Source organism: Uloborus diversus, chromosome 5 (genome assembly GCF_026930045.1).
Source record: "Uloborus diversus isolate 005 chromosome 5, Udiv.v.3.1, whole genome shotgun sequence".
NCBI classification, from domain to species: domain Eukaryota; kingdom Metazoa; phylum Arthropoda; class Arachnida; order Araneae; family Uloboridae; genus Uloborus; species Uloborus diversus.
The window spans coordinates 184,274,603-184,287,949 of record NC_072735.1 but is presented as its reverse complement, the minus strand read 5'-3'; the positions used below and the strand labels follow the sequence as shown (position 1 = coordinate 184,287,949).

At 31.4% G+C, this 13,347-nt stretch overlaps 2 protein-coding genes across 2 annotated transcripts in view; one reads left to right on the top strand and one right to left on the bottom strand.

Annotated features, from left to right (window-relative positions):
* Positions 1 to 6,809, top strand: part of LOC129221963 (outer mitochondrial transmembrane helix translocase-like) — a 37,576-nt gene extending 30,767 nt beyond the window's left edge. The window contains exons 8-10 of the mRNA XM_054856362.1: positions 1,445 to 1,495; positions 1,604 to 1,752; positions 6,438 to 6,809. Coding sequence (XP_054712337.1) covers positions 1,445 to 1,495; positions 1,604 to 1,752; positions 6,438 to 6,576 — 339 coding nt within the window. The 3' untranslated portion in view covers positions 6,577 to 6,809. The remainder of the gene's footprint in view (positions 1 to 1,444; positions 1,496 to 1,603; positions 1,753 to 6,437) is intronic.
* A 2,387-nt stretch (positions 6,810 to 9,196) lies between these two features.
* LOC129223332 (sushi, von Willebrand factor type A, EGF and pentraxin domain-containing protein 1-like) overlaps positions 9,197 to 13,347 on the bottom strand; it is a 161,484-nt gene continuing 157,333 nt past the window's right edge. The window contains 1 exon segment of the mRNA XM_054857898.1: positions 9,197 to 9,315. Within this exon segment, the coding sequence (XP_054713873.1) occupies positions 9,290 to 9,315 (26 nt within the window). The 3' untranslated portion in view covers positions 9,197 to 9,289.

Here is a 13,347-nt window from a genome sequence, read left to right as displayed (position 1 = left end):
CTCGTGATTGCAAAAAGCATAATTTGAATTCACAATGTTAAAAGTTTCATTTTGTTTTGTATTTATTTAGTTTTTGTTTGTTTTATTAATTTAAACTACTATTTGAATTTTTATTTGATGGTTCGTTTTTACTTATTTCTCTTTTGAATTCCAGAATTTTTTTTCTCATTTTAAATTTTTTTTCTCCTGAAAATTAACTTTTCTAAATATTCATTTTATGTAAAAATTAACTGCAAAATATGTGGATCATCTTTAATACTTGTTTTTGTCTTATTCTGATTTTTTTTTTTTTTTTTTTTTTTACAAATGTTGGTAGTTTTGTTTAACTATTATGTTTTTTTACAGTAATAATATTCAAACTTAGAAAAACCTTATTGTTTTTCCTGCCATGTTTAAAACTTTCTTTTGTATAATTTGCTTTCGTATTTAAGTGGTTCTTAGTAAGGTAATTTTATTATTCTTTTTTAATATTTGCTGATTTTCCTGAATTATATATTTGCAACCTTCAAAGTTTAAGTGTATTAAGTTTCTTAAAAAAGGTTTTCAGTTTCTTGGGTCATTTGTGCACCCCACAAAGGTTCAAAGGGTTTGGTTCAAAGCACCCAAGGTAATCTATAAAAAAAATTCAAAAATGTATTTTCATTTTATCTGTGTTCTGGCTCGTATGAGATGCGACCCTTGGATAAAAAAAAAGGTTGGGCACTACTGGCCTGAAGAATATTGATGTAATTTGTAAAATTAATAAAATATTTAGTAACAATAAATCATGCAGTAAAATGTTCGACAATATTTGATGCAAAAGAATTTATTAACTTTTTGACATTTTTTCAATTGTACATTTTTATGCTTAATGTTCTGTGCTGAAGAGCCTTTAAAATTTTTTTGTGATATGCTGAAAAGGTACATTAGGATGTCTTTGTTACGCTATAAAATTTACATTAAAATTGCGTTGAAAATATCTTGAGTCCCTTGTCCAGAAAGAAATTCAGTCTTGTTAAGAGACTCGACAAACAATTTAAAGGGACCTTTAAGCAAATTCTCTACTACTTCATTGTGTATTGTTGATAGCTCTTTGTTAATGTGTTTTTTTATGCTTTTTATGTATAAAAATTAACTTGTTGAATGTTTTTAAAATGAACTTTATTGAAGAGTGTTAATTGGATGTAACAATATAGTTTAAGATTCTTTTTGTATTGTCATGTTTTTTACTATATTTAACTTGCAAAAAAAAAAAAAATCATTATTGCATTTTGTCCTAGAAAAATAATATAAATGTGCTTTGCAACAATAAATTAAAATGTCTGAGAATTTCCGTTTTCCATGTGTTTCTCTTTCAGAAGTCAGGAAATGCCGAGTGTGTAATTTTAATTAAAATTTTCACGCTGTCAAAAAAAAAAAAAAAATGTAATAAATAAATAAAATAGTTTGAATTTTTCTTTTTCAGAATCAGAAGCAAAGGATGGGTATTATTAAACTAGTTTTGGAAAATGAAGTGGTAAGTTGCTTTTTTTTTTTGAAAAATTGTCTTTTCTCTCAATGAATTGCTGTTAAATTAACATGTTTCATTAAACTGTTGCTCTGCTAAATCTGAATTTATTTTCAGATTTCAGAAGATGTGGACATCAGTAAGATAGCCCACATGACAGATGGATTCTCGGGCAGCGATCTTCGAGAATTGTGTCGTAATGCAGCTCTGTACAGGGTACGAGATTACTGCAAAGAAGAATTGAGACTGGAAGCTCAATCAGACAGGTGAACATATGATAATGAACCTTTGTGTTATTTTCTTTTGAAGTGTTCAGTTTGCTATAGGTACATATTCAAAATTTACAGTTACGTATTCAATATTCTACATAGGTCAAAAGTTTATATCAGAAAAATTAATATAATATGACATGCCAAAAGCCTGTCCCTAAATCTATACATCCAAAAATTGCGGTTTTCTGTTTATTAGCCCACCCTTTGCATGCGCCAGAAAAAAATCCTTTCTGTTGTAAAATTACCAAAACATGACTTATGTACTTCTGGCTCTGGGTTATGGAAATAATGTAACGCTTTTTTTCCCCGGACATTTTTGACCCCTCCCTTTGTCACAAAGTGTTGCTTCCCTACTCACCCCCCCCCCCCTTCGCATGTACACTATTGTTCATAAACATTCTTATTTAAAAAAAAAATGTGATATTGCACTTCTTGAACTCCTCCCCCTTGTCACAAACTCACAATTTCAAACTCCCCCTCCCTCAAAATGTGATATTTGTGGACAGCCTCCAACTCTCCTGCTTTTGGCGAGAGTGTCTCAATTTTGGAACAGTCTTTCTGCTAACTTGATTTTTTACGCGTTGCACCTGCTTTTTTATAATTTTAAAGATGTACATATTTATGTATAAATAATGAAAGAAACAGTAACTTATTATAATTAGCAGTAGCTTAATGTACAGGGTGTTGCAAAACTAATGATCCATACTAAAAGAGGCGATAGACCTTGCCAAAAAACAAATAACTTTCACAATGCAAAGTGGGGTCCGAAAGCAAGCGGCAGGCCGCGAGAGGGTACTTGGTGTTAGAAATAGAATTTCTACAAACATCTCTACACTTACTTTTGCCCATGTAACTGAACTTCACGATAATCAACCGATGCTCGTTCGGACCAACGATCCGAGTGAATCGGAAGCGAGTGATCGGATTGGACGCGTGACATAACGGACTCCTGCCATTGGCTTAGCAGGGAGGCGTCTCTGCCACTTTGTGCATCCTCATTGGTTGCGTGGACATGAGGCAGGGTTGGCTGGATTGGACCCAATTGGGTTGGACCCAATGGGTTTTTTTGAAAAAACCCATTATTTTGCCCACTTTTGGGTTTTTTAAAATTTTCTGAGAATTTTTTTTAAAAAATCAATTATTTAAATACTTTCACAATTTAAACTCCTTTTTTATTTGTTCTTCACCACAAACAATGGACATAAAAATGAATTTTGAACTTTTAATAGCATTTCTTAACTCTTAACGGCATTAAAAAAATATTTCAAAGATTTTAAATATATTTAACTTTTTTCTTTAACTGGTCAAAAATAACTCAAATTATCTTGACTAAGTCCTGTCACGTCTGATTTTCTCAATATTTGTAGATTGTACCTACTCGAGCTAAAAGCTAAAAAGCTTTCATGTGAATTATTTTCTGCAAACCAACACGTCACAAATCTCGAATAAACAAGGTATATTTTTTAGAAATTAACAGGTTTTACAAACGGTCAGACAGAAAACAGAATAGGATATACAGTATTTTCATTATCTTACGAAAAAGTTTAATATTTCTTACTCTGTACATAGAAATAGAAAAACGGGCAACATAAAATTCAAAGAAATGTCTTGATTAAGCTGGAATTCAATAAAAAGGGATTTAAACTACTTGAGGTTCTACAGTAGTTTTGCATTATAAAATGAAATACAATAAAGTAAAATGCAAAAAAAAAATGTAGTAATTAAAAGCGAACAAACGAACAATAGATTTATCACTCGAAAAGTAACTTCGCCTTAACTGTTGGTAATCATGGAAACTAAAAAATCTGAAACTTCACTATATTTGGGCTTTGTAGTCCTTTTTACTTTTCTTCAGAAAACGCTGAATTTTCCAGCTTTTTTTACCCCAAGACATTTTTGTGCTTTGTCCATATACTTACGCTACAATATGCTACAAGTACCCCACATTTTCCCTAAAAAAAGACAAAAAAACCCACATTTCTTTTAAAAAACCCAGCTTTAATTGGGTTTTTTTTGGGTTTTATTTAAAAAAAACCCAAAAAACCCTGGGTCCATGGGCTTTTTTGAAAAAACCCGGGTTTTTGCCAATCCTGACATGAGGGCATTGATGTGAATAATGTTGAGGACAGACTATTTAACAGAGAACGGAGTTGAGATTCGCTCTTTCTTTTTTAAGACTCGTTCGGTGATGTCTGTCCTGTAAAAGGTAGCTTGGGTGGAGCTCGTATTGCTCGGCGGATTGCCAATGATGCTTAGCTGATCGTAGTAATAGATTAGCGAGCGGTATTAGGATGAGCTTAACTAACTTGCTAGTCATATTTAATTCATCTTTTTTACCTTTGGCTTCAGTTTATAGTTTATACAATTATATTTACTTTTTCTGACGCATTAATAAATTTTAGCTATTTTAAAGAAGTCTCTTCATCTGTTATTCACAGAAGGTAGATGAAATGTTAGTTCTTTCACTAACTCTGTAAGAAGTATTAAAGTTAATAGGTGATATCATTCATCAGTGGTATCACTTGGTTCACGGAAATTGGAAATGCAATAAAGGCTAAAAACAACAATATGAAGAAAAAGATCCTTTATTTATAACTTTAAAACTACGTTATTTAGATGGATACAAGTGCTGTAACTTCTTCTAGCAGGTGCTGCCTGATTTATGAACATGTGCCAGCAAATGGATGACCATCGGTTAACCAGAGTACCTTTCCCAAAAAAATGCTGCAGACCTTTTGGATATGACATGAATATTCTAACATGTGCGTTTTTCAATGCATTGCTGATAGGAAGCTTGTTTTGCAGCTGGTGGGCGCTCATTTGAGCATTTGTAATAAAGGTTCTTAGTCTTCATGTTGTTGTTCTTGGCGTTAATTGCATTCTCCATTTTTGAGAACCAAGTATTGTCTTTTTCTGGAGATGGCACTTCGCCCCGCCTCCTCGAATGCAATGTTAAATTTTATACGGGGTGATCGGCAAGCAATCCACGTGCTTCTAAATGAGACAATCAGACATCCTTAACTTGGGCATGCATTTTAATGTGCAAAAAAGTCTTAGTATCCTTTACATCACTTGCTTCACTTGTCTGTTGCCATTCTAGTTATTCTTACATTTTTAAAACTGCTGCTTGTACAACAAAATGCTATTATCCGAACATAACTTCTACCGAAAACAGTGAAATAGAATCATCGGATACAGAGCCGTGTCCAAGGGGAGGGTTTTAGGGGTTAAACCCCTCCCATTGAAAGAAAAAAATCATTGAATCATTAAACGATTTTCCAAAATGTATTTTAAGCTTTAATTAATTTTAGAGTTAAACTCTGATACAGTATTCACCCTCTTTAATATTTCCCCATGTTTAACAATTAGTATTTTCCTCAATTGTAGGATTCCCAAGCCCCTTCGCTTCTAAGTGCTTGAAAAAATTAACGACGGAGGAATGGCTGAAGAGTCCGGCAATGCTGTAAGCATGCAGGGGAAAATTATTTATAAGAAGCCCCCCCCCCCAAAAAAAAAAAACTTAGGGACAGGGAAAATGGTTACTTTGCTTACTTTTAGGTTTTTTTATGGTACGCCTTTAGTGTTGGATGAATTAGTCGTTACACACATTAGAAAAATGTTTCTATGCAAAACAGCATTTTTTTAAAAATAAAAAATTTTATTTTCATTAAATTCCTGTTCAAATGTTATTTGATGGAAAAACAAAAGGAAAAAAAAAAAAGAAAGAAACTAGCATTAGGTGGCATAAAAGAAATATGTGCGCTTTATGTTCAACTGTACAAATAAAATTTCATTTAAAAAAAAAAAAAAAAAGCCAGGTTATCGAACTAAAATGAACTATTCAAAACGCGTAGTTAGTTTTTCTTTGAAAACGTAAGTTACAAAGGTAAAAAGTTTCAACCCCTCCCTTTATGAAATTCTGAACACGGGCCTGATCGGATATCACGTTCACTTTCCGACCCTACATTGCATTGTGAAAGTTGTTTGTTTTGGCAAGATCCATGTCTCCTTTCAGTTTGGACCATTAGTTTTACAACACTCTGTATAAGTATAGTCTATATATTATAAGAAAACAAACTGATTTAGGGATGCAGTTACTTTTTGCCGATTTTAGTTTGCGCTAATTGAAGATGTCTGATTTTTATCAAAATATCCTATATTTTAAAACCCTGGTCACTCTGCAATAAGTGGAATAGCAATTTATTTATATTAGTAGTGTTTTTTTGAGCTGAAGCATTGATAATTCATTTCATTAAAAAAAAAAAAAACCTTGCATGATAATCAGAGATACAGCTAGGAATTTTTTCGAGGCTTAAAAATGCTCCTTGACATTTATTACAGGTGTGAAATTTATTTTAAAGGTATTAACTATACAATAACAGTGAAGACCATAATAACTATCAATTCCATAAAAAGCTTACCATCTATGGATGGAATGGAAGATATCGGGGAATGAGGGAAGAGATGTGTAGTATTTTTAATATTTACGAAGTTTGACATTTTCATTAAATTGTAGTATTTTAGACAACTGTTTGTGTACTCGATTTTCTGCTATAACAGAATTTATATTTGAAATATAAATCATTAAAATATGCTTGACTAAATGCTTAAGGTGCATTTCTAATGCTTGTAGATGTGTTAAAAATATATACAGTAACAGTTTTTTTTTTTTTTTTCAGTCCATCTGATACAGAAGTTTATCATGATGCTCTGCGCCCCATAAACATGGCAGACTTCGATAACGCTCTGGACCGAATGAGAGATTCTAAAGTACACGCTGGGATGAAAATCAAACCCAGGGTTCCAGATTTAGATTAATGTTTTCGCATTTGTAGACTTGAAAGCTCGAAATAGAAATAGCTTGTTATAGCTTTAAACTTCCATCATTGCATGTGTTTTTTTTTTCCATCTTACAAGGCAGTTGGTGTTTGTACATAAGAACTCTAATAAAAAGAAATGTACATATGATGTGTAAAAGTTTATTCTGTACATTGTGATACATTGTTAATAAAGTTGTCATCTGGGTACTTAAAATGACATAAATAGCTATAGTATTGTATTTTTGTTTCCATTTGTTACTAATTGCATAGAAAGTTATAAAACAAATTAAAATATACAAAAGCAGTTGGTACATCAATCTCTGCTTCTCAAAGTAATATCTTTTTAAAATCATTCAAAAATGCTCTACAACCTTTTACAGAGGTTTTAGTTGCATAAGCTTAGTAATAAAATCCAACTTACATATCGTTCAAAATTTGTAATTGCTTGAACCATAGGAAGGTTATGTATTTCCATACATGTATGCTGCAATGAGCAGGTAAACAAACAGCAAGTATCAACAAAAATGAGTTTTTGAGATATTTTGAAGAAACTCCATTTTTAATTTCCCCCACAAACACTAGTAAAATGTTGGAATATGACACTCTTTTCATGTTTTCATTTTCAGAGGAAACCAATTAAGTTTGCACAGTTAAAAAAGTAAAATAGACCACAAAAAGGCAAAATTTGAATATACTGCTGTTTACCTGCTCAGGGCAGTTATGGATAGTTTAATTATATAACATAATTGAGCTAAAGTTCTTAATTCAAATTATAAAGATATATCTCATTTTTGCATCATTTTAGATCTTAACCACACAATAATTCATCAAAAAGCATTAAGTAAAACATTTAAGTATAAGTTTAAGATCAGAAGCCTTTAGAAATTGACTAGCTTTATTAATGTAACTGCAGCATTCTCAGTAGAAAGTGATACTTACCACTAATTACTATGCCCCAATAAAAGCCATATACACTCTTGTGCAATTCAGCATGCATTCATTCATTTTTCCTAGCGCCATCTTTTATTTCAAATTTAGTTTATTAACAAGTGAAAAAGCGAATTTATCAGTCCTAACCAAAATCTTTGGAAATTGACCAGCAATAAAATTCTCAGGGCAAGTAATCATGAGGAAAGTATGCCAAATACACCAGAATTTCAAGCTTTTACACATCATTATAAATCAAAACAAAGCACTTTTAGTGTATTAGGGGAAAACGTGATGACTCAGTTTTATCAAGAATCTACAAACAGTCATAATATACAATTTTCATTTTCCCCTACCATTTTAATAAATTATAAACTCCTAAACATACACAATATAACTCAACTTACATATTTAAATAATGATATGATGATGATTGGTGAAAGCATATGTACAGTGCAGATTAAAAAATGCTAATCACTGGAATGGATGAACATGCCGGACGGGTATCGGAACTGTTAATCAGTGCTTGTTTCAAGAGGCTGTTCCTTAAAACTAAAGATTCATTTATTTTTGTCTCGAAACATCATCAAATGTGTTGTAAAATTGGAACAAAAGTGAAAAGCATTAAGTACCGATACTTTAGATGCAACAAATTTTGATTAATTGAAATCAAGATGTGTTTGTTCAAAGCTTCTATTGCGTGAAAGAGTTATTTGCCATCAACCACATAAATTCTTTTAAACAATTCTACAAACACTAACAGTCAGGAACAAGTTTCATGTATGGAACATTTCAAACATTCAATGAAACCAATAAAATATGCCATGAATATTAATTTTGAAAGGTATTGATGCTAAAGAAAAATAATTTAATGGAAAATGTGCAATTAAACACATATTAAAAGCATAGTAATCCTTTCATAAGCAGAGTATGCAAAAGTACTGTACTATTTAGTTGGTACGAAGCATTAAATGTATTTTTCATGTAATAATAGATTACAAATACATTTCACTGCCACTTGTAGATCATATTTTAATTTTTAACACCCTAAACTTTTTGTAGAATAGATATTAAAGCTACAACTGTAAAATGACAATTAAACTTTAAGCTGATTTAAAGCATAGATGCTTCTTTTGCTTATAAATTCAACAGTGCACATAAAATGTCATTTCTGACAGAATTCCATTTAGAAGTATACCAAAATAACAAAAAGCAAAAAAGATTTTAAGGCTTTAAATAACATAAATTGAAGGAAATTTTTTAGAATTTTCTATTTCCTTAATATACTTTGTCCATCATAAAAATAACTCCATGGAACAGTCGGATTATCCAAAATAATAAAAAAAAATACTATCGTACTTGGCATTTATATTCTTTCTAGCCTATGTTAGTAAATTAGGCTAAAAGTAATTTCAGTTTTTAATCACACTCTTACTTAACGTATTCGGTAATTCAGAACCAGTACCCAGAATTTAAATGTATTTTTTTTAAACATTGAAGGAGGAAAGTTTTCTTTTTTTCAATTATACTCGGCATGAATTATGGCATGTATCGGTTATCGCTTGATGCTCATCTGCCACATTTTGATCCATGTAAAAAGTTCAACTACACCAAAATTAACACAGCAAATTTGATAAAAGAATAAATATAAAAATAGTCAACATTCATGAAAACAAAATTAGTTGGTTCTTTTTCACATGATTCATTGAAGGATTCCTTGCAGAAGTGTTTCAGATTGTCATGTTACAATATAATTTAAATAAAAGTTAAATTAATGAATGTTTTTAACCCTGATCTTCACTGTCACTATCTGTAAAATAAAAGAATTGCAAAACATTATTAAAGTGAAACAAATGCATTGTTTAGCAAAAGCATTTTAAGATAAAAAGACATACGTTTAAAATTGAAACTAATCGAATTACAGTAGAACCTCTGAATAAAGGACACTAGGGGTGCGACGTCGATGTTTTGGAAACATCGATGTTTTTGGACCTTCGATGTTGATGTTTTTGCATTTTAATTGAAAATTATCATAAAATTTGCTCCAATTTTCTCTCTAGGTAATTAAGTTTACTTATTGAGTTGCCAAAAAAATCATTTTTTGCACCCATTTTATAAGATCAGTTTTTCTGTGTGGAGGTTGATTTTTGGGAAGATCTCTAGAAGATAGAAGATTAACTAGAGAGTAAGGAAGAGGTCAAAGCTATTAGAAGAACCTAACACTGGTAGTCTGGTGCCAGAACTTGCAGTCTATTTTTGAAGTATTTGATAGGGATGGCAACTTCTGTTCCATCGGAAAGAGATGTTTCTCTGACTGGTGGGATAGTCTGCAAAAAGAGAAATGCCCTTCTGGGGGGACAAAAGTAAACAAACTTCTTTTCTCCAAACTGTCAACACCAATATTCGGGGTTACTTAACGACTTCCCCCAACAAGTCGTCCCTCTATTACATACAATTTGTGTTTAATTATTAACTAACAGTACAACACATATTTCTTGCTCTTAAAAATAACTGTTAAAATTAATTTTGTATTTTTAAAATAATTAGCACAACTTTTTCTCACCATTCAACTGACAGTAAGTGCTTTGATACATTTTCTCTTAGATTCTTTTTCGATGTAAATTTACTTCTAGTTTCATTCAGTTTGAAAATATTTCATTATTACTATAACTAGTTTGTATTAATCAGTCCTTGTCTTATTACCAATTTTTGTGTTACTATAATACCAAGATGTTGCGAAATTCTTCTTATTAAATTATATTCATGATTTGATGTTAAGTATTTTCAATTTATTTTTTGGGTACGTATTCTTTTGCACTGCTTAACTAAGTGTAGTATATTCAAAAATGTATGTTATACATTGATAAAAAGATTGATGTATTAAAGCATCGATGTTTTTCGGTCGATGTATCAATACCATCGATATTTTAATTTCTAGCGTCGATGTTTCGTCATCAATGTCGCACCTCTAAAGGACACTAACAGGGTGGCGACAGATCAGGGAGATCAGGGAAAAGTCAGGGAACTTTATTAATCAGGCAGAAATCAGGGAATTTCGAAAAAATAACAAAAAATCGGGGAAAATTGATTTTATGAAGAAAAAAAATTTTTTTTTTTTCACTTTACAAAATTAAATACTCTAACTCCCTACGCATTTTCCACCAATTATCTGTTCAAAAAAAAAAAAAAAAGGTAAAATTAATGAGGTGTGTTTATACACTACCGCATATTTGTGCATCTTTTTTCCTCAACATCAAAGTATTGAATCTTACTTATTAACCACAGGATGAACTTCCTAAGATTGCTTCTATGTCTGTTAGGTAGTTTATTTTACCTAGCTTAAAATTTCCTTTTACGCTTTCAATGCTACGTAAAAAAAACAACCCTACTGGCAAAGAGGAAGCCTTCATTAATGCCTTAGCTCCTTTGCCTTTTTTCATTGTTTCGAAGTAATTAAGTACTGTAACGATTTCAAGAAGAAATCTTTGATTTTTGAATTAATACTATAAAAGCTTAAACTTCTTCGCATTTTTAATTTAATTGCTAAAATTAAACTTTCAATTTAAAAAAACTTTGTTTTTTGCCGTTATACTATTTGTTGTCACCACAGATCGTCAGGGTTTTCTTTTCTTCAGACTTAAGTAATTTTTTGATTTTATAAACAAGTTGTATTCTTTTATATATTTTGATATTAATTAATTGCTTTTTTTTTCTTGCATTCAAAGTTGTTTGTTGCAAAAGCAATCTAAGATTTTTTTTCGTTACATACTGAAATCATTTGAAATAGAGTTAACTTGTGAACTTAAGTAAATATCTTTATTTTTTTATTGTTAAAATGCTGTATTCATTCATTAAAACCTATGTTCTTGATTAGAGAAAAGCTCCCTATGAATGGATGTCAAATGGTTTCATCTGTTTTGCATAAATATGTCAATTAGTTATATAAGAATACTATTACTTGTTATTCTTGCAACAATTATTATACTGTTTAAAAACTTAGTTCAAAATAATTTCAATTACTTTTTAGTTCTGTCATAAGGACACATATAATTTTAAAAGTCATTTTAATAGCTTCTAAAAATTCTTATGCTAAGTGGTTTCTGGAAGTGAAGTATTTTTTTTAAAATTTTCTATAATCTTTCCATGTGTAAAAATTTAATATACTGTTTTGTAGGTCCCCCCCCCCCAAAATGTCTTTTTTTAAAACCATTTTATTAAAAAAGTAGCATCTTTTTAAAATATATCTTTAGTTCAACAAGTTTACACAACTTAAAACGTTTAAAATACTGCATTTTATACAAACATACAACGGACTTCAAGTAGAGCAAAGAAAGAAAACCATTACCATTGGTAATGTAAATCAGGGAAATTTGGTGAACTTAATCAGGGAAATCAGGGAAAAGTCAGGGAACTTTTTTTCACAGTTCCTGTCGCCACCCTGACTAAGGAGGCCGTAAGTTTAGTCCCTTAAATAGAGGTCTTCGCACATAATTAACATTAACATCTTCGGAGGCAGATGAATTGATGCATGGAGCATATTAACTAACGACCAAACGGCACGACCTTGAGGGTCACGGATTTCGACAAAATTCTAGATATAGGTTCACTCCCACTAGATATAAGCCCAGGTACAGCGGTTTAACTGCATAGGCTCTAGTTTGGCTGCAAAGTTGCTGGTTTGGTCTCAGAAATGCAATGACGTTTCCATTGGAATTTCAGACTTCCACACAAATGTTCGTTCTCCCAACACATCTGGCTTTGTTTTTTATGTGTCATATGCAATAATCGGAGTTTTTTTTTCTCCACTTCCATTTTTTGCTTATCATTGTGGAATATTTTTGATAGCAGACGATAAGTGTCCAGTGAAATTTAATGTATTTATTAGAAAAACAATAAATACTTTTTACTAGCAGACGATTAATATTCAACGAAAATAATTACAGTTTCATTTGCAAACGATAAATATCCTGTAACTGTTATTTCGGCAATCACGTTTTTAAAATTAAAAGTAGTATCCAATTTAAATTTGGGAACTACTTTTTAAAATTTAGTATGCAAAGTAATTAATTCAAAAATAAGTGCATGCAAATGATTCGTATTGCAGTACAATGGCGGAAAAAGGGGTAAAAATGGTCAATTCTAAAGGAAACTCCATTGCAGTTCTGGGTCCAAATTATCAACTTTAGAACCCGTTGCCGCCGAACTAGGGCCTATGCTGTCAAACTGCTTTACCTGGGTTCATACCTAGCGGGAACTGACCTATATTTAAAATTTTGTCCAAATCCGTGACCCTCAAGGTCGTGCCGTTTGGTAGTAAGTATAATTTCGTAATAAACATAAGATGAAATACTAAAAATAATTTATGCATACTGAATAAAAATCAAAATTATTAAAATTTTGAATTTTATTCTTTTAATGATGAAAACATGTACCATACTCATCACATTTTGCAGTTTTCTGTGTCAAAAAAAAGTTGTTCTCCTACAAATGAAAATACAGGGTGGGGCAAAAGATATGATTCGGCTCTAAATGAATGTGAAACGAAAACTATTCAACTTCCAGAAACTTTTTTTTTTGTTTGATATATTAGACAATCTATTTTTGACAAGTTTTAAAGATGACATCAGTAAGATGGTGGCTGTCGGCCACTATGCGTTCTTGGAAAATCTGTCGGAAGGCTCTCTGTGTGGTGATAACAGAACGGACATTCTCGAAAAAAGTTGTAACAGCAAACCTGTGATGCTCTTCCGTCAAAACCATGGTTGCAGATGGAACTGTGTGTGTGTGTGGATTCTCCCACTGCCACAACAAGGTCCCCTCCCCCCTCCCCAACACCAACACA